Source organism: Zootoca vivipara, chromosome 2 (assembly GCF_963506605.1).
Source record: "Zootoca vivipara chromosome 2, rZooViv1.1, whole genome shotgun sequence".
NCBI lineage: Eukaryota > Metazoa > Chordata > Lepidosauria > Squamata > Lacertidae > Zootoca > Zootoca vivipara.
This window is the reverse complement of record NC_083277.1, coordinates 111509738-111530886: the sequence shown is the minus strand read 5'-3', so window position 1 is coordinate 111530886 and position 21149 is coordinate 111509738. Positions and strand designations below refer to the sequence as shown.

Here is a 21149-nt window from a genome sequence, read left to right as displayed (position 1 = left end):
GAAATATTAGACATCCATTCAGTTTTTAATTTGCTTTGGCTACTGCCTATCCATAGCAGTATCACATATTGCGAACTGCAATATAGAATCACCTCGATACAGCCAGGACAAACGTTTTGGAATGCTTTTAAAAATATAAATATCAAATAAACTCCCCAATAATGGATGTTTTTAGCCAGGCACTTCCCTTCTTTCTCCATCCCACCCCCTGCCAAAGTGCGTAGGAGGTTTTTAGCGCCTGTAAAAGCCTCATATAGAAGGAGAAAGCACGTCTGACCTACTATGCAAAACTAATGTTAACAATTTGGATCTAACCCGCAAAGCGCTATGTGCAAAACAGCACATGAAATGAAATCAGCTTTCAACTAAATTAGGCCCACGGGTTTTGGGGTTTTCTACAAAAAAAATACTTTCCCAAGTTTCAATACTGGGGCCAACAAGAGTGCAAAAGAATCCCCAAGTCTGTCTAACCCAACTCTCTCTCACACACACAAACACACAACACAACACAACACAACACAACACACTGCTTCAGGGCAAACTAGCTGAACCTACAGGCAGAACTCACCAGAGCGGTTGTGATGTTCTGATGGGTAGCAATCATGCCGAGGGTTTTTACTGGAGAGAACTCCAAGACAAGCAATGTATATTCTCCTCTCTTCGTCCCTCAGGAGATCCGTCAGGTCTTCTTGCTCTTCAGAAGTGGCAGCCAGCGTCACTAGGCCATTTCTTGCAGAAACCCCCCTTGGCGAACACTTGATATACTGACCTGAGCTGGAGAAGGAGGGGATCAATCAAGATGACAGACCGCAATCTGGGCTCCCTCAGCAAAAAAAGAAAAAAGGGGGGAAAGGAGGGGGGGGGAATCCTGCCAATGGCTTGGCAGGGAGCATGGCCAATTAAGGAGGATGGAAGGGAGACAAGCAAAGGAAATGTTCAGGCAGGAACCTAGAAGGTACGTTAACTGTTTAGGATACAGAGTTGGGAGGAGCTAAATGATTACGGAAGGATCCAAAGTTGGGCTGCATCAGATCCCCAAATTTTCAAAGGGCTTGAAAGCCCTGCAAAAGCCAACAGATCCAAGAACTTACTCAACACAGGGAAGCTCTATCAAATAGCTAGGCTATTTTAGGCTGCATCAACGGAAGTATAGAGTCCAGATCAAGGGAAGTAATAGTACCAGTCTATTGTGTCCGGGTCAGACGGCTCCTGGAATACTGTGACCAATTCTGGGCACCACAATTTAAGAAGGGAGTTCCATAGATTATATTGCAATCTCACAATTTGCACATAAGTTTGTAATGGAGTTTGAAGTGGGTCACAATATCAAAAGCAATCCTTAACGATGGTACTCGCAGGTCCACTCCTTAACAATTCCTCCATTAAAAAAACTCAATTTATCTCAAATGCAAACCTAGGCATAACCGCAGCCAATAGAATTAAATGGACCCCTTTACTTACCGTAATTTAGCTTCAACTCACCTTCTTCATGCAGATGATCTAAAGGCCATCCATACTGCCATTATATCAGCTCCTTCCACAATTATTACTTGGAAAGTGAAGCTCAGGAGTGATTGATGGGTTCAAGGGCCTTTGGTATGGTTTTGTCCGGTTTATTGGCGATTTCCACTTATATCCCACTCAGGATATAAATGTTGCTCAAGACGCAACAAAGCAGTAAGTACAGTATTCAAAATTATAAGCATCCAAGAGAAGAATGGAGGACAAAGTTTTAAAATCCAAGAGAATAAAACAGCTGAGCACCCAGCAACATACCTTGACCTGAGGTCAGCCCACATAAGTGAGGCCTGGTGTAACAGCTGTCTATGGGACAGGCTCACTGTCCGCTCTCATTTTAAGTACATTCTGAAGCTAAGCGCTCCAAATTCAACAATAGGAAAATAAATTCCGTGATCTATGGAAATCTTTAGATGAAAAATGGCAGGCAGCATTTCCCTTGGATTGGGCACTATCCCTCATGAGAAAAGTCTCCCCCCCCCAAAAAAAGTACTTTCAATGGTTTTTCTTTCCTTTGGGTCTCTTGACCAATCAAACCTGGATATTGGGGTTTGGTGCCACTGACAGATTTGTTACTGGCCAATGGGGTGCTGGCATCCTGACTTTGATCCTGGCATGTTGCTAATCCATAAGAACAAATTAGGCAGGAGAGAAATTGCTGTCCAGACAGATATTCCTTAAGGTTGTCACTTAACTGGGCACTTATCTGTCTGGAAGAAGTGCATTATGATTGAGAGGACAATGGACGTGTGAGCCAGCTCTTAAGGCTCCTGCTGTTTCCTGGAAGGTGACTCATGAGGAGCCTGCTGTCATGGAAAAATGCAGGGTGAATGTTCAATGAACAGGTAAGTGCAGGTCTCGCAATATAACCCCATCCCTTAGAAGCATCAGTCACAGGAGAAAACAAGTCATTTTATTAAAAAGCACCTGGAGGTGGCGATTGTCAGCCTGAGGGCCACATTTCATCAAGAGTAACGTTCACAAAAAGTGGGTGGAACTGAAATTATGTAATATCCCATTCACAGCTATCCATTCCTACTGAGGAGGGAGGTAAAAAGATCCGGCCCACTGGCTAGAAAAAGTTCCCCACCCAAAACTAACACTCTTAACGTCTCTAGCTGCTCTGCTTTCGAAATCTCATTGCTCCTGAGCCCTTCTCTTAGGGGAAAGTGCACACCCTAAATCATGACTGGCTCTCATTCTCCTATGTTTCCTGCTAACTCCCCAACTAAATCATGACTGGCTCCATAGCATCCCATACAGAAGTGTAAGGCCTGCCTTTTTCACAGATGAATCCAACTTTAGCTGCCGTCTACCTTTTCGCCATTTGTTTCCTCTCTACTTCAGTATCCCAATATATTATCCACTTCCTGTTTGATATTATGCCCTTTTAAATCATTCACAATTGTGCCACAAACTAACTAACTCTCTCTCTCTCTCTCTCTCTCACACACACACACACTCCTTGGTCATCAAGACTTGCTTGACCCAAGGTTGGGGCAGAGTTCTGAAGCTGGAAGTGTTGTAAAGCCTAGCTTTGTAGATACACATTAATGACATTATATTTGCAGGGTGGGCCAGGGATGACCGCAATTCAAAATGAAAAAAAAGAAGAAAGCAAACACGACAGGCAAGCAAAGGAAAGGCAGGACTACAAAGGAGTATCCGAAACACTGGCAGTGTTTTTACAGCTTGATTACATTTCGTAGACTCCTTGACCACAATTCACGGACAAAAAATACAAAACAGTTTAAAAGCTACGGAAAGTCCCATGGCAGTGGAATCCAGATCTACATTGTTTCAGGAACAGTTCCGAGCCAGAAGATAAAACAGGTGCAAGCTCATCCCCCTCAGCTCAGCTCTGCTAATGGCATCAATGGACACAGAAAGGATGAATCACAGCAAGTCACAGATCTGGCTTCACTCACCCCTTTTATACAAAATACATGTGAGAATAGTCTGGCATTAAGTGCCCTCGGGGAGTGTGTATGTTCAGCATCCAAACCACGAGAACAGCTCTTTCAGTGTAACCGTGCCCCTATGTGGTTACCAAAGGGTACTGCTGTACACACTCTCTTGTCCCTAGTTACATAGGATTTCTGGGATCTACGAGGACTGGCAAGGAAAATAGGGACAGAGGCACTCTGGCAGAATTCCCTTGGCCCCTGGAAATGTGCAGAGTGCCTGCTAACTACCATGCCTTCCCTTTTCATACACACATATGCATTATAATCCACATTCTAGGAAGTCCAGGTCTTGGGGAGCAGATTCTTTGATAGTCCCCTCCTGAAGAGAGCACAGAAAAGACAGGATGTGGCGAGGTCTTGAGGATCAGAGGGACAGCACTGTTGGGAACACAGCAGCACCTGTCGGAGAAATATGAAAACACAGCACTGTGTGAACCATGGAACAGCAGCCGGCAACCACCTAGCTCTAAACAACTTGTCGATAGGATCCATGTCCCAGCATCATAAAGAAGACTCTGGACATTGGGGAACCAAAGGTGGCAGGGTTTCCTGGAGGAAAGGTCAGGGATTTGAGGGATCCACATCTTGAACCATTTAGCTCAATAAACCTTTCAGGAATGCTGTTTGCTCTCGGTGCCCGTGCAGCACTGAAATCATTCTCCATATACCTAAGATGCTTCCACTTAAGTCTCCACCACACATCCGCATATCCTACTGGCAAAACATAATAGTTTTAAAACACAGGCGTGCTTTTACCTATGCAAGATTGAACATACTGCCCCCGGCCGTACTTGGGGGTTGTTTCCATCACATCCCGCTTGAAAAATGATCACCGTACTTTTCCGTGTATAAGACGAGGTTTTTTTTTTTTACTCTAAAAGCATGTTAAAAAAACTTGGGTCGTCTTATACATGGTTAGTGGATGGGAGGGACAGGTGATTGGTTGCAGCCGCGAGCAGGAGCTTTTAAGCAGCAATTTTGTGGGTGATTGGTGGCTGCGTAAAGTGCTGCTTACGATTGGCTGCTGCTGCTGCGTTTATTCGGTGGGTGACTGGTTGCTGCAGCAAAGGGTTGCTGTGGATTGGCTGCCGCTTCGTCAATTGAGCGTGCAATTGCCGTCTGCTGCTGGTGAGCGGGCAGACGCATGTTTGCCCTGGCGATGTGAGCGATTATCATCGTTTGCCAGTTGGGTTAGTGATTTTTGGCATCCCCCCCAAAAAAGCTCAAAAACTGGGCAATCCTCCCCCCAAATAGGGCAAGACTTATACACGGGGGCATGTTATACATGGAAAAATACGGTATGTATCAAATCTGCAGTGCATGTACTACTAGTTTGTTCTCTTTATAAAGATCTGCGTAATGAGCTTATTGACCCTCTTTTATTACCTATACCAGGTCATTCATCTTCTTGCAGACCAACGTTACCAAGTGACAGCAAACGCGGCAAATTTTTTAACTGGGGCAATAAGAATAAGACCTACCATCTTACTAACCTGTTTAATGCCTAGAGTAAAGAAAGCCCACTCAATCATGTGTTGTATTTCTGGTCAAGGATAGCCATTAACTCTTTCATTTGTACAGATGTAAATTCTTAGAATGCATTTTGTACAGCCAACCAATCTAGCTATATATCTGTATTTTATTGCATTTGATTCCTTTGCTATGGCTTGTGGCTGACGCAAATAAAGATTCGATCGATCGATCGACATAAGATGCTGGGAATTCAAACCTTAACCAAATTCTGCTCATTGCCTATAAAGGTAAAGGTAAAGGGACCCCTGACCATTAGGTCCAGTCGTGACCGACTCTGGGGTTGCGTGCTCATCTCGCATTATTGGCCGAGGGAGCCAGCGTATAGCTTCCAGGTCATGTGGCCAGCATGACAAAGCCGCTTCTGGCAAACCAGAGCAGCACATGGAAACGCCGTTTACCTTCCCGCTGTAGCGGTTCCTATTTATCTACTTGCATTTTGACATGCTTTCGAACTGCTAGGTTGGCAGGAGCTGGGACCAAGCAACGGGAGCTCACCCCATTGCAGGGATTCGAACTGCCGACCTTCTGATCAGCAAGCCCTAGGCTCTGTGGTTTAACCCACAGTGCCACCTGGGTCCTATAGCGGTGCTATAGGACCCAGTCATTGCCTATAGCGGTGTGGAAAAAGGAGGTGAGGCATACAATTCTGAAGGTATTAATATCCAGCATGCATGTGCTGACCATCCGACTTATGTTGTGTGCATGTGTACAAAACGCAATAGGCAAGAGCGGATATGACAGTCGCAAAGACGTAGATGGAAGTGGGCTCACATGTGAGCTCAGTTATCCTCAAGCACAGCCACACAGTGCCTGGTGGGAAATTGGGTCCTGGGATTATAAAAGGTAGAAACCCCAAAGAAAATGTTAAAGTTGTTTATGTGTGTAACAACAGCAGCTAGGATTCTTTGTGCGCAGAAATGGAAGGAAGAAGAAGAAGAAGTCCCCACTAAAGAAGAATGGAGAAGTAAGATAATGGACTACACAAAATTAACAGCAAAATTAAGAGGATCTAATGATGAGTGTTTTATGGAAGAATTGATGCCTTTTTCAGATTACTTAAGAGAAATATGATGAGCTCACGAGCAGAATTCAAGCAATGAGCCAACAGAAGTAATTAGATTACAGTTACCGTATATTCTGGCGTATAAGACGACCCGGCGTATAAGACGACCCCCGACTTTTGAGAAGATTTTCCTGGGTTAAAAAGTAGTCTTATACGCAGGAATATACAGTAAGTACCTAATCTGCACTGTAAATACTTTGCACAATAAAAGTCTTTAAAGACAAACTGGACTCAAACAGAGTTACTCTAGAGTAGCCACGACGATCCTCTGACAGGAAGTAAACAAAAATTAGAGAAAAGACGAAATTGTGATTTGATTGTATGGGTTAAAAATGTTGAAACTTAATAAAATGTAATCGGAAAGAAAGAAAAGTGGGCCCTTACTCTTGGGGCTGCTTTGGCCATCAGGTTCAGGCACCTTCCAGTCCATTTTCCTCCCTTTCTCGTACAGGCCCTTCAGCACTTTGCGGAACTCCTCGGGCTCCAAGCCCCCAGTGCTCAGCTCCACATACTTCCTGTACAGCTGGAGGGCAGTGCGTGCATCTTCAATGCTGTCGTGAGTCTCCCCTTGGATCTTCAGATCTATGGGAAACAGAAAGAATCCAGCCGGTGGCCTGTGTTGCCTTGCCTACTCCCACCGCAGCAGGAAAGGGGAAAGCACTTCTAATGGTTGCTGCTTAGGGTAAAGGATTTGCCCTTCCTCAGTCTATCAAATCTAGGAAACAGCATACCCAACATTCAGGCCCTGGTATCAACCCAATCCCCTCCTCGGAGCTCTGTCTGTTGATGTTCTCCAGTTCAGCTCTGCGGGCTCCAATTCTCAACTCCAAATTCTTAACCCCAGCACTAGGCTGGGGGGAGTCAAGGACATTTCGATCCTCTTGACACAGATGCAAAGGGAATTACTGTGCTCAAGGGAATCCTTGGCTGCGAGGTCAGGCTGGCTGGGAGACGGATAGGGCACCAAATAAGGTCTGTACTGACCCAAAAAATACCAGGCAAGGAAGCGCAGCGAGATCATCCTCTTCCTGGGCATGTGGAACAGGTAGACGGTGTCAATCACCTGGTCCCTGGGAACCTGCAAGAACAGGCGAGGTCCAGTTATGTTCTGGGAGTATATGAGTCCTGAAGACTCTTACAGGCACTCAGCTAAACAGTCCTGGACTTACAAACATTCCAGGCAGAAGCATAACACCTGCTGCTTTTATGGTCCCATAAAAGTTTGCCAGATGAATGGCTTATTTTGGCAGAAGCATTTAGTGGCAACAATCTATTTCTGTGGTTTCTGAATCTTCCTACTGTCAAGAAAGCCTTTACCCACTGATTTGTCTGCTAAGAAATCCCTGCACATTGTCAGCTCCTTCACATGCAGAGGCCCAAACATATATAAATATGGGACATATATATCAAGGTTCAAAACGGAGGCAGTCACCATGATGTTGATGACCCGGAAGTCTTTTTGCAATCCATGACCCACAAACTTGACCCCGACATCAATGAGGAAGCGCAGTTTCAGGTAGGTGGATTTGAGGGTGGTGAGGTGTTTGGAGGAGATTTTGGCATCCAGATCCCCTGGCTTTATTCCCGAGTATTGAGTGAGGTAATCCACCACCTAATAAGGGGCAAAGGAAAGTGGAAAGGAAGAAGAGATTGCATTCAATGCAAAGGCTTCTTTTAGTTCAAAGAGTTCACAGCTCATTCTGTTAGCCTGGAGTAGGGAAACCTTTTAAATCTGATGGCCATGTGCCCTTTCTGAGCAATGTCTGGGGACCACATGTCAGTGGTGGGCGGAGCAATGCGTTGAGGCAAGCAGGAGGCTTTGTCTGGCAAAAGACTCAAAGAGGGCGAGGGGTATGGCCTAGGGAAAGTCCCAAGGGCCAGAGAGAGGCCTAGAGGACCACATTCAGCTCCCAGGACCAAGGTTCCCCTCCCCGTGTTAGCCCATCCCAAACAGCTTTCTGCAAGCCGATCCCTCACCATCCAGGACTGTAAGGACAAGGACTGGGCTTCACAGCACAGCTACTGCCACGTGGAATGGGGACAACACTATCCTATCAAGGAAAAGTTCTTGAGATGAAGAGAGTTGGGGACCGACTTGTCTAAAGTCTCCTTGGTAGGGAGAGCCAACATTAGCTCTGCAGAGAAAGCTGCCTACCTGTTCTTGCGTTGAAATGTAATCATCGATGAAGGGAACGCCCTCGTTGGGACCCTGCCCCCTCACACACGTAATCCTGGCCACCGACATCTGACTGGGCTTGATAGTGGATTTGGTCCCGTCACTGCGAAGCTCAGCCTCCTCCTATTGCGTATTTTTAAGGGGTGAACAAATTATGTTCTGTGTGGCCTCCTCACAAACAAGAGCTCCCATTGGCCCTATGAAGAGGCCGCTGCTCAAAGGCCTACAGGCGAGAGGTTCAGGAGCCTTCCAGTCCTCCCAACCTGACCTCCCCCCCTCTCCCCGCAATGCAATGCCTACCTCGTTGAGGGTGACAAATTCAGCATCCAGCCCCACCAGGTCCCCAACCTGGGGCATCTCATTCAGCATGAGCGGGATGAAAGTGGCGTGACACTTGCGCTGCTTACGGGCGAGCGAGGCCTCGGCGAGCAGCACACTGGCTTCGATAGGGTTTTTAACTGAAAGAGGGAAAGGAAATCCGAGATCAGCTGTCGTGCTCAGTTCCAGGATGCCTTCTGAGATGGCAGTCTGAATGAAGAAAGCAGCCCAGGGGAATCCCACAAGAGGCCTCGTACGTACAAGCTTCTTCTAATATACAGTAATATCCCATTTCTCAAAAACAGTGTAAGCAGCAAGCAAAAAAAAAGGCTGGCTTATTCAAACCTACGTGAGGAAGACAGGGCCCAGAACAGTTTGAAAGAAAACCTGCCGATATCACAGGGCCAATTCAGCTAGAGGATTTGCAGTAATGAACCACAATATTTTACAAGCTCAGGGTTTCCCTAATAAGATCGTATCCAGAGCACAGGTGTCCCAGCACTGAAGCGGATCACACCGATCCCTTGTGACACAGGAAACATGCCAAAATGGATCCAATGGTATGTAAGTGAGCTCTGTCGAGCAGCCCAAATTTACATTACAAATTATTCAAGAAGCATGGACAGTGTACAGCAGAAATGCCAAAAAAAACATTGGTGCCTGTGGAATAATCAGGACGCTTGGGGCTGTGTAGCGAAGTGGTCCGTTTTACACAGCGGCCTGGGAGCTACACCAAGGTGCCAAAGTTTCACCCCAAAGCAGCGGTTTCTGGTCTGCGTCACAAACGCAGGCAATCCTTTTCATGATGTAGTGACGATCCGTCGGTTTCACTTCCTCTTGATTTCAACACATTTCCTTGCAGAACCCACTCAGCTTCGCCCCCTTAATCTCTGTGGCATATGACTACCTCACAACAACCCATCCCTTGTGAAGGGGGGAAGAGCTATTTTGCTTAGTGCTAAAGGGTTGTCTCACTGGAATTTCCTACTTGGTACTAAGTCAGGCATCACTATTAGGCAAAACAGGGAAGGGACAGCTGTGGAGGTCAAGATATGGGGGCACAGGGGTTGTGAGGAAGGCTGACAACACAGGGCCTGTTTCAGCCCCAGAACTATTTATCAACAGGACAGAAACAACACTTTCCTCCTTAGTCAATGAAGATTCAAAAGCAATGGCTAAATTATCATGTGAATGCATCAAATATGTGAATAATGGATCAAAGATTAATAACCAAGTGGCGATGTAAGAAACTGACTGCACCGGGGGGGGGGGGGAGCGGGCGGGAGAGAGAGAGAGAGAGTTAGGTATTTCCTGAGCCACACTGTGATTCCAGGCTTGCTACTGGAAAGCAGGCAGAGCTATATCTAAGGTGCTCGTTTAGGCAACAGCTCTCCACCAATGTTTGAGGCCTGTCTGTGTTGTTTTGACATGGTTATGTTGCTGAGCAATGCAATGCAATACCAGCACTGTCTGTCCATACTCCACCAACCATGGTTGGAAGGTGGAGTCTTGGTTTAAGAAGCCTAGCTGCCCCAGGGAATCTGCAGCAGGCCATGGTTGAACTTGGGTTCTGCTGAGCCCCAGAGTAGTATTCTCAATTTTATTTTATTTTTGTTCCAGAGCCCAGCTCTTTCCATGTAGTCAAAGGCACACATGCAAACACACTCACTGGTTAAATTGTACTTGGAGTGGAGGTTCCTCCGCACATAATAAAGGATGGCAGGCACTTTCCAGCTCATGTCGAATTGCACGGCCTCACACTGCAAATTCAAAAGCAAATAATAAATAATTAAAAAACAACAACAATGGGAGCATCCTGCACATTTGAGTCGCGTTTCCATCAGAAAAATACGCAAATTTTCCACGGCAAAAAAACCAAGATGCATTGGCATTATCTTAATGTACTTCTTAATGTTTCTTACACTATGTAATTTTGCACTAGAATGGGTACCTGACCTAGTTGCCTTGTAAATGGAGACATTTAAGAGGTTTTTAAAACAAGCTTTTAGCTCTCGTAATTGGAGAAATACCGGTAATTTGAAAAAGTACACGGACTATCTCCAAAAAGGCTCTTGGCTTCTGTTAGGAAATCTCTTGTGCTCTGCATTGGGCTGGGGAAGCCGTAAACCTCCATGAATGTTGATTCCTGGGGCTGATGGGAAATGGAGTTCAACATCTGGAAGGCCACAGATTCCTGCCTTTTCCCGACAGACGTTTCCCCCCTTCCCTGCAAAACCTCTAGTGCTGTTGCCTCCGCTCCACACCAAGTAAGTTCTGCAAAATGTGAGGTTCAGAAAAAGTGTGCAAAGTGAACTTGATGCAAAAAAAAGTTTATTTACATACCTGTTATTTATGTATAGAAATTGAGAGCACAGAGTATGCATTGTCTTGATCTCCTTACCTTATCTACAGGCTCGATGAGAAAGTCATTGAAAAGGTACCACTGTTGGTGTGTGACACCCTGTGCAAATGGAAGTTGCAAGATATGTGTCAATGGATTATCATTTTCACTTACAGATAATGAATGAATCAGTCACACAGGTACGACTATAGCCAAGGCAGCTCTTTGACAAATATGACAATAGAAATACAAGGGGATTCTCCTAAGGCAGCCTTCCCCAATCTGATGCCCTCCAGATGTTCTAGTCTATAAATGTCATCAGCCCTGGCCAACATGGCTGATAGTCAGGAATTATGGGAGTTGTATTCCAAAACATCCGGAGGGACCAGACATGGGAAGGCTGTAACACCATAGATAAGATATGAGAATTACAGATTGGTGAATGCAAAGTTCAATGGGCTGTACTCTCTTCTGATTGGCTCACCTCCTTCCTCTGGTGGTAGGTCTCCCCCACTTTTATGTGCCCCACCAGGCTGCCCCCAGTCCGGGAGTCCAGAATGTGCACAATAGTTGCCATAAGATCATAGACATACGTTGACTCCTGATCATCCAACACAGTCAGCTGCAAAGAGGAAGAAGAGTTCATCAACTGGTTAGATTTCTTTTCAGTTATTTTAAGCGGCTAGACAAAACCGTTAAGGAACACCATTCTCCCCCAAAGGAGGGGAAAACTGGCAAACACTGACACACTGTACGCCAGGCCTTTAAATTCTAACTCAAGGGATCCACAGCCTTTCTGAAATCCTGTTTTCTTTTTAGCAATGGCAGCACAAACCAGGATTACATCCCCAGACTAATGGACCACCTGGAGTGTTCATGGACTACCTTAGGCAGACTCTCTCACAGCATTTTAAAAATTAATTTTTTTAAAATTTAAAAATGTAAATTATTTTCAAGGGGGGAGAAAAGGATTATAATCACTTCCATATTAAATATTTTTATCAAACAAGCCTAGCTGAATCTGCTCATACTTCGACAGACAGACACCTACTTGAGATGGGGGGGGGGGATATTTTGGAGAATGCTATGGTGTCTCTTCATTAGATCTGCATAATCCTGCTTTCCTTTCTTCCTGCAGTATGGACCTTTCCCTTCCTATCTTACCCAGAGGGATCATTTCACCTGCTTTACAAAAGTATTCCCAACATATTAAGTCTTACCATGTCTGTCCACTTATCTCTGGGCTAAAACCTAACTCCTTCACTCTTCCCTCATACGACTGAGGAGCTGAATCAAAACTTTTGAAGTCACAAGAGGCAGAACCTCTGAACTGCAAGAGCCACTAGACAGGTTGCAGGAGCGCAATTTACAATCTCTGCTGCTACATCAGCTGTTAGTCGCTGCCTTGAAAGATCGAATGTCAATTGCACAGGAAGGGGCCAAAACTGGCTCTACATTCTTCCATCCAACAATTAAAATAATTCTGCACTGAGGTAGCACACCTGGAGCCTCGACACACCTGGAGAGGCTGCCCTTAATTGTATCAAAGTGAGCACTGCACAGAGTTCCCGAGAAAGCATTTAGAAACCAGGCACTATGGAGCGACTTTCTTGCCAGAAGTGATGACATACTTCTGTGCTTTCATCCCAGTTGTAAACCTCCAGTTCCTTGTTCTTGGAGAGCTTCATCTTGATAGAGTAAGGAATCCAGATGTTCTTCAGCTCTTCAATGGAGGTATAAGAATGCCCTCCCTCTGCCATTCCCAATTCGTTCCTGGAAGGCAAGAAAACACACAAACAGGAGGATTCATACAATACAATGCAGTTTGAGCTTTTGTGCAAGTTGTTTATACAGAATTCTAGATACCCTAAATATGATGTTCCACTGAATTGGAGAGAACAAAAAAAGAAGGCTTTTCTAGACAAAAAAGTAGAGATTTTTTTTCTAGGAACCACACCTAGATGATAAATGCTTACCATTCCCCAACAGGTATTTCTCTGCTTTGGGGGAGTTCCAGGCCACCTTTCTTCATCATCAACTTCTTAAAGGCATACTGAAAATAAAAGGTAAATTAAAAGTAGAAACATTTCTTTTCTATATCATTTTAAATAAGTCTCCAAAAATATTCCACAAAGTTTATCATTGTATCCGATTTCTTTTTCAACAAAATCTTTCTTCTTGACTTCCCACCCCTCCATTCCTGATGTTTGTATTTTACTTCTTTTGATTAGCAGTTTCACAACACATGTTTTATCTAAGCTTCCTCGTCGTTAGTTCTTTCAGTAATCTACTGCTTATATTTCAAAGATCTCAATAAATGTACAGTACAGTCAAATGCCGAGTGATTTCATTTAACACAAAACCCTCATGCCAGTTCCAAGAGCAGGTGAAGATGAGGGGCCAGGTGGAATGTTATACTGTATCAAATAGAAGGTAGGTAAAAGGTAAAGGACCCCTGGACGGTTAAGTCCAGTGAAAGGTGACTATGGGGTGCGGTGCTCATCTCGCTTTCAGGCAGAGGGAGCCACCATTTGCCCACAGACAGCTTTCTGGGTCATGTGGCCAGCATGACTAACCCGCTTCTGGCGCAACGGGACATCTGGGTCATGTGGCCAGCATGACTAACCCGCTTCTGGCGTGACGGAAACCAGAGCGCACGAAAACGCCGTTTACCTTCCCGCCACAGCAGTACCCATTTATCTACTTGCACTGGCAGGCTTTCAAAATGATAGGTTGGCAGGAGCTGGGACAGAGCAATGGGAGCTCACCCCATTGATGGGATTTGAACTGCTTACCTTCTGATTGGCAAGCCCAAAAGGCTCAGTGGTTTTAGACCACAGCACCAACCCACTCACAGGGAACATCTGCCCTGCCTTCAAAGCCTCTTGCCATTCACATGGGGTTTCACATCTGAACAAGGGCCCAAGAGGATATTCTCAGATTGTGAGTTTCATTTCCCAAATTTTATTTTGGAAACAGGCAACCTTGACATGAGCTTGCATGTGCTAGATTGTCTGCACATAGACCTTATTCGAACAACCAGTGAAGTTGGGAGTTGGCACTGCCAGTTGGCGTGTGTGTGTGTGTGTGTGTGTGTACGGTGGCCTCTTGCTCCTGCTCCCCCACAGTGCACAGGGAAGCAATCACAAGTATTGAGTGATCTGGTTTAAGGGTGCCCTCGAAAGGCAACTGAATGGAAACTCTCCTATACCTCCGCTTGCATCTTCCAGAATTCTGCCTCCTTGGAGCTGTTCACTTCACAGTTAATGACCAAAACATCAGGCAGGCAGCGGATGTTGCGGGTCTGGACCTTGAACAGCAGAGAGAAGATGTGCAATGTAAGGACAAGTGACACGGCTTCATGCTTGGTACTACTGTCGTGGCTTTATTTTACAGCAGTGCTTCCCAAATTTGGGCCTCCAGCTGTTGCTGGGACTACAACTCCCACCATCCCTGACCTGCTAGCTAGGGATGATGGGAGTTGTAGTCCAACAACAGCTGGAGACCCATGTTTGAGAAACACAGTTTTTGCAGTCACAAGGAATGCTAATTGATCTAATAATCTCCTGCTTTTTAACAGATGGCACCACCAGAGGTTTCCTAAGATGCTGACGGCTGAAGTGAGCGGAGATGAAATCACATTTACCCCCTGGAACTTCTTGCCCCGTCTGCGGTATCAGCTTAAGAATTTAAACTTCCAAGTGTAAGGACGCTTCATCTGAGACCGTACTAGCTGAAGACCTGGAAACTGATAGAGACTTTGGGGTGGTCAGTTCTCTTACCAAGTGCCCTGCAGTGCTTGCGTTCTCAGACCCATGCTGGCTGATTCAGCCTTGCAAGATACATTAGATCCCCCTGCATCAACGCTGCAGCCCTGGTCCAGGTAGTCCATTCCTACTGGCTTGCTCTGTGCAACTGTTCCCTCCCCGCTTACCGTGGGTTGGTATTTCTCGCAGTTTTCGCACCAGGCTTGGGTGTTCTGTTCCAGACAGATGCTTCGCTTCAAAATCTGAGCAAATTCATAATCCTTGATTTTATCTTAAAAGGAGGGAAGGGAAAAAAAGGAGGGGATTTTAAATTTCCAAAAAGATCCAATCAAGAAGGAAAACCTAACCAGCCAGGGAAGAACGTAGAAGAAAACCCTAACCCTGCACCATTCTACAGATGCTCCTATTTTGAGAACCCTAGCCAGTGCCTTTCCAGGCAAGTTGTTCCAGCCCCGTAAGCTTACAAGAACCAGCTGAAAGGCAACAAGCCCACACCTGCTGCCCCAGGTTTAAAGAATGAAACAATCCCCCCATTCCTTTCAACTCTGCTTTCCCCACCCCTGCTCTCCCAGCCCTTAAAAGTCATACCGTTGCTCTCAGGGTAGGACAATGTAAAGAGGAGCGTGGACGATACGCGGACCGTCTCTTTGCCACAGCGGCACATGCTGCAGTTCTCCACTTCACAGCTGAAAAGCTGCCCAATGACCGAGTCCCCTGAAGATCCGAAGTTGCTAGCAGAGACAAGGAGAGATCAGCAGAGTGCCAGGTTCAGTATTTAGGAGGGCGATGCTGAAGCACCTCTGCCAGGTACTTCACAAGACAACAGCTTCCAAACATAGTTTTAAGTTAGGATTGTTGGGCCCTGACCCTTTTCAGGCAGAAAACACAACCATATAGGGAATGTGGCAGTTGGTAGCAATACCATGTAACTTGAGAAGAACAACGCTGCTGAATCAGACCAAGGGCCTATCTAACCCAGTATCCTGCTTCCAACAGAGGCCAGCCAGAAGCCTCTGGAGAAGCTTGCAAGCAGGACATGTAGTCCGGTTAATATACACACTGACCTGGGCAAAATTGCAACAAAAGCGCTCTAAATGGCATTTTGAAGAGAATTGGGTGCAGAATAACATAAAAAAATTAGACACAATTAGCTGACAGGAACACTGAGAAATCGTGATTTCAAATGGCCGACCAGCTGTATCTATTTTATTGATTGTATGTCGATTAGTTTTCTAAACTTGATTATGTATATCCTATGTTTTTTAATTGTTACCAAACGTCAGGGAAAACTAGGAAAATTAGCAAAAGCGCGCCTCAGGTTTAGAACGGTTTCAGGTTAAGAACAGACCTCCAGAACGAATTAAGTTCGTAACCGGAGGTACCACTGTAACCCAAACATCCTGAACCTTCTGCTCATTTCTTTCATACAGAGAAGCTTCCAGAACCCTCTTGAATTAATTAGAATAGGAAAGAAACACAGCACAGTGGTACCTCGACTTACGAACGACCCGACAACCAAATTTTTCGTCTTACAAATAGGGCTAATGGCCGCGTGCTTACGAATGTCTCGACATCCGAAAGGAAACCACGGCGGTTTTAGATAGGGATTTTTCGACTTACGAATTTTTAGATAGGGTTGCTTCGACTTATGAATTTCCAATGCATTCCTATGGGAAATCACGTTTCCAATGGCATTTTTCGATTTACAAATTTTTCGACCTACAAAGGTGCCTTCAGAACGGATTAAATTCGTAAGTCAAGGCACCACTGTAGTTTAATTCAGCATAACCCAGGTACACCCTCTGCGCATGTGTGCCTTATTTCTGTCACAGGTAGTCATGGCCTTCTCTCTCATGCATGGTTGATGGGAAGGTTGGTTTGGGGAGGAAAATAAGGGAACACCCTTCTTCCTCTCAAACAGAATCGACGGCAAGAGAGCCAACAGGAGGAATGAGAAGGGGAACACAGCTTTAGTGTCTACTAGAAAGGAGATTTCTGCCAGCTGGGGGAGAAGGGGATTGAAAGCAGAGGATGATACATAGGGTAAACCTCATCAGGGTGCTCAACCATAACTTTGGCTGTGCTCACCTGCGTTAGGGCATAGTCTGTATCTGAGGTCAGAACAGGACAGACTGAAACCATTTGGAAATATACTTTAAACCAAGTTAGACCTAGGAGAGGAAGCAGAACAAAGAGGCATGCAGGTTCTCAAAAATTCCCAAGAGGTAAAAAAAAAAGGGACATGACCGTTACCTGCTGCCAATGCCCCGGTAAGCCTGAGGTCCCTCCTGCTCTTGAGTTTCCTGATGGAGCTGGGTCAGAATGAAGCGATTCCAGCTCTGAACCAAACGGCCTAGATTCACTTTCCCTGTAGCCTCGTCAGAGTCTGCCAGGATCAGCCCCAAAGCAGCTGCCTCCGGAATGGTGCGGAAGGCGCGGAGGAAGTTGCTGCCCTGAAATGAAGGAAATGGCCTTGTTTTTTTAAAAAATAAAATAAAATACTGGGTGCGCTCTAGCCCAACCAAAACCCTGAAGAAGTGAGCTCCAAAGTGTTCTTCTATGCCTCCTCACAGGCACAACAGGCTTGGAACGCATTTGCGCATGCGCACTCACTCATGAACGTAAGAACAAAATGCAAGCTGGGCAAAGGAGGTGGGGGACTAGTCGGGTGAGTGTCAAGAGGCATAGTAGCTCACGGATAGTAGTGGCAGGCAGCTGTGCTGTTCTGAAAGCTGCCACAGGGCAGGAGGAGCATGGCATGATGAGCTCAAAGGCCTAACACACTCCCTCAGCCCAGGATAAGTCATTGTAGTCTGTTTGGGGACTAAGGCCTACTCGTTTTTTTCTTTTGTTTCTATTTTTTGGTACGTTGGAAGTCGAACAGAATCCGTTCCGGAAGTCCATTCGACTTCCAAAACGTTCAGAAGCCAAAGAGCGGCTCCTGATTGGCTCAAACACTCGCTTCCGGTTTTCGGGAGCCGAAATGTATGAGTTCCAAGGCGTTCAGCAACCAAGGTGCGACTGTAATCTCTCATTGAAAAGTTTTCAATTATAAAGAAATAAAGTGATGCAAATAAAAAAAATGAAAAGGCACAAAAATGTGAATCTAGGAATACATGCAATATATGAGAAAATACCCTAAACCATACGTTCTTATATAAATTTGATATTATCCTAATACGTATGTAAATATTAATAGCCTACTACATTTTGTATAAACTTGTCCAATACAATGTCATATTTATCCAAAGTCTACATTTGTAAGCATTCCATTCATAAGTTGTGAGAGCCCTCCTCAAGAGAAAGGGTATCGTACTTATGAGTAGGGGCATAGAGCACGGAGCAGAAAATGACTACACAGAGGCACATTTTCTGATCAGCTCATAGAATAAGACTTGGGAGAAGGAGTCGGCAGTGCTTCTCAACTTCCTTCTAAAGCCTGGGGCAACCAGCCAAGGCCAGATGGGAATTTCTGGCAGGGTATGTGAAGCACACTCCTTAGACCAGCCCCATTCAATTCTTTGTGAGAACCGGGGGTGGGATAATTAACACCATGATTGTGCTACAACCCCAAGGAGACCACAGCCCCATTTCTGCCATACAGCTCTGTAGAACAATAGATATGAGCCAGCACGAAGGGAGTTGCTACTTTGGATGGCAGTGCTGCCCTGGGCTGCCCCCACATGCAACTGGCCTGCACTTCAGTACAGCAGAAAGATGGAAGAGTGTGAGTCACATTTCTGCCCCCATCTCTCAACAGTGCTCCACAGCTACACACGTGTCTTGGCTGGGCCTTGGCCCAGCATACCTGAAGGAATGTCTCCACCCCCATTGTTCAGCCCGGACACTGAGGTCCAGCTCCGAGGGCCTTCTGGCGGTTCCCTCACTGTGAGAAGTGAAGCTACAGGGAACCAGGCAGAGGGCCTTCTTGGTAGTGGCGCCCGCCCTGTGGAATGCCCTGCCATGAGATGTCAAGGAAATAAACAACTTTCTGACTTTTAGAAGACATCTGAAGGTAGCCCTGCTTAGGGAAGTTTTTTATGTTTGATGTTTTATCATGTTTTTAATATTCTGTTGGGAGCTGCCTAGAGTGGCTGGGGAAACACAGCCAGATGGGCAGGGTATAAATAATAATTAATAATATCATCATCATCATCATCATCATCAATGGTTCATCCCAGCACAGGCAGCCCCTCCTTCCACCCACCTGTTTGCCCACATCCTTGCCAGGAAAAAAATAATGCTAATCGAGGCAGGTTTTCCTGCCTATGACTCTGAATAGACACCTCTACTCCAAATAGCATCCTATGAAAGATGTTAGGATTCTGCACAGTGCCTTCCATTTGCCTATTTTTACCTGACAAGGGTCTCCCCTGGACAAATCCAACATGTGGAATAGGAAGCCCAGCTCACAGCTCAGGCAGAACTCTTTCTGGCACAAGTGGTTCTGGACCAGGCAGCGCACCGGCTCTAGGAAATACAGGACCTGGAGAAAGGACGATGGGTAGATGAGACCGAGGTTATCACAGGGAGGCGGAGGCAATGCATCACTGAGCGAAAGCAACTTTGCACCCACCTGGATCATGCAGTTGCAGTAGGAATTCGGAATATGGGGCTCTAGGCCAGCAAAGAGAGTCTTGTTGTAATGTTTGAAGTCAAAGTCCTCCAAGCCCAACTTGGAATATTTAATTGTGACCTAAATCAGGTAAGAAAATATAATTGTACAACAAGGATATTGTTTACATAAATACACCGGAACAAACATTTACTTGACATGCCAGCATGAGGACGAGAACCACAGTCCAAGCGAAACTGTTCAAAGGCTCTTTGTTTTTGGCACACCTGCACCTCCGCAAGGAACCTGCACGAGCTCATCCGATTCTCTTGAGATCTTAATCTGCCCAGAAGCCAAGATTGTAATGCAGATTTCGGGGCTGTTCTCATGTGACTCAAACCCACAAATGGAGGTGGCGTAAGTAATATGAAAATCCCCATTCGCTTTTCTTGCTCCACAGATCGCAACATGAGGCAATCTGCCTCACAAAGGAGCAGGCTGTGAGCAAGACTTCTACGCACCCTGGTCTGGCAAGCTTTCATTATGCAAGAGAGAGGACTGTTCTACCATAGTCTAATTTGTGCTGGGATGGAATGGGAATTTATAAGGCTGGCTTCAAAGTGCATGGCCTTTCATGCTGCCTTCTTGTAGATATCTCCCTCTGTAGATATTGGGCAGGCTTTAACTAAGGAGTCCCATCAGCAGAAGACCACCATAAAGACTTCTACTTGTACAATAGGGTTCCCCCCCCCTCACCTCATGTACCCCACAAAATTGGCTCAATGGGATCGGGAGAACCCCTGGAACAGAATGCAGGGAAAGAAGAGGGGGAATTGTTCTGTCTGTAAGCTGAAATGCTTGCCCTGGTGGAAAGATCGACGTAGTACAATGCTGAATTCCTTCCATTATATATCAAATATATATTCGTTCATACCTTCCTCTGCAAAATATCCAACACCCTGGCAAGAGTTTAAACACCAACCTTCCTGTATTTCTTTGCCACCATGTAGATATGCGGTTCCTCTTCCCGTCCAATGGGGGATTCAGGGACCTGGCTGAAATTATCAAACTCATTGTCTAGCTCTTTCAGTCGATAGGGAATCTGAAAAAAGACAGTGGGATGCCAATCCACAGAGATTTTGCACCGTAACCATTCCAATTTTTGACTTTCTAATATCAGAATGAGCTACCCTCAGATATCAGAAGAGAAGTAGGAGCATGTGAAAAACACCACATGTACCCTGTTTGAACCTAAAACACACAAAGGAGCCTGGATAGCTCAGTTGGTTAGAGCGTGGTACCGATAATGCCAAGGTTGCAGGTTCGATCCCTGAATGGGGCAGCTGCATAGTCCTGCATTGCAGGGGGTTGGACTGATCAGGGAGCAGCAAACTTTTTCAGCAGGGGGCCAGTCCACTGTCCCTCAGACCTTGGGAAGGGCGGACTATATTTTTTTTTGGGGGGGGGGACAAATTTCTTATGCCCCACAAATAACCCAGAGATGCATTTTAAATAAAAGAACACATTCTACTCATGTAAAAACACGCTGATTCCTGGACCGTCCGGATTTAGAAGGCAAATGAGGCGGATCTGGCCCCCGGGCCTTAGGTTGCCTACCCATGGGCTAGATCAGGCACCCCCAACTTGCAGCCCTCCAGATGTTTTGGCCTACAACTCCCATGATCCCTAGCTAACAGGACCAGTGGGAACTACAGATGGGAACTGTAGTCCAAAACATCTGGAGGGCCAAAGGTTGGGAATGCCTGGACTAGATGATCCTCAGGGTCACTTCCAACTCTACAATTCTATGATCCTAAGGCTGCTAGCTGGCTTTTTCTCACCATGTTGGCTCCAAAATGCACATCCATGTAAGTGACACAAACAACACAACACATGGAGCTGCCTCTCACC

At 45.8% G+C, this 21149-nt stretch overlaps 2 protein-coding genes and 1 non-coding gene across 5 annotated transcripts in view; 1 reads left to right on the top strand and 2 right to left on the bottom strand.

Moving 5' to 3' along the window:
• The window catches only part of LOC118079527 (inactive dipeptidyl peptidase 10-like), a 45612-nt gene extending 43350 nt beyond the window's left edge, over positions 1–2262 (bottom strand). The window contains exon 1 of the mRNA XM_060272045.1: positions 569–2262. Within this exon, the coding sequence (XP_060128028.1) occupies positions 569–604 (36 nt within the window). The 5' untranslated portion in view covers positions 605–2262. The remainder of the gene's footprint in view (positions 1–568) is intronic.
• A 149-nt stretch (positions 2263–2411) lies between these two features.
• Positions 2412–21149, bottom strand: part of PAN2 (poly(A) specific ribonuclease subunit PAN2) — a 29342-nt gene continuing 10604 nt past the window's right edge. For all 3 annotated transcript variants that reach the window (XM_035103741.2, XM_035103747.2, XM_035103750.2), the window contains exons 9-26: positions 20221–20340; positions 19260–19379; positions 19041–19169; positions 16937–17136; positions 15272–15414; positions 14851–14954; positions 14128–14226; positions 12893–12969; positions 12548–12689; positions 11401–11538; positions 10977–11036; positions 10245–10335; positions 8558–8715; positions 8237–8380; positions 7514–7693; positions 7066–7159; positions 6466–6663; positions 2412–3884 (exon numbers count right to left, since the gene is read on the bottom strand). In XM_035103741.2, the coding sequence (XP_034959632.1) occupies positions 3850–3884; positions 6466–6663; positions 7066–7159; positions 7514–7693; positions 8237–8380; positions 8558–8715; positions 10245–10335; positions 10977–11036; positions 11401–11538; positions 12548–12689; positions 12893–12969; positions 14128–14226; positions 14851–14954; positions 15272–15414; positions 16937–17136; positions 19041–19169; positions 19260–19379; positions 20221–20340 (2232 nt within the window). In that variant the 3' untranslated portion in view covers positions 2412–3849. The remainder of the gene's footprint in view (positions 3885–6465; positions 6664–7065; positions 7160–7513; positions 7694–8236; positions 8381–8557; positions 8716–10244; positions 10336–10976; positions 11037–11400; positions 11539–12547; positions 12690–12892; positions 12970–14127; positions 14227–14850; positions 14955–15271; positions 15415–16936; positions 17137–19040; positions 19170–19259; positions 19380–20220; positions 20341–21149) is intronic.
• TRNAI-GAU (transfer RNA isoleucine (anticodon GAU)) lies at positions 20507–20580 on the top strand. The gene has a single exon. It is a non-coding gene; the product is annotated as a tRNA-Ile (tRNA).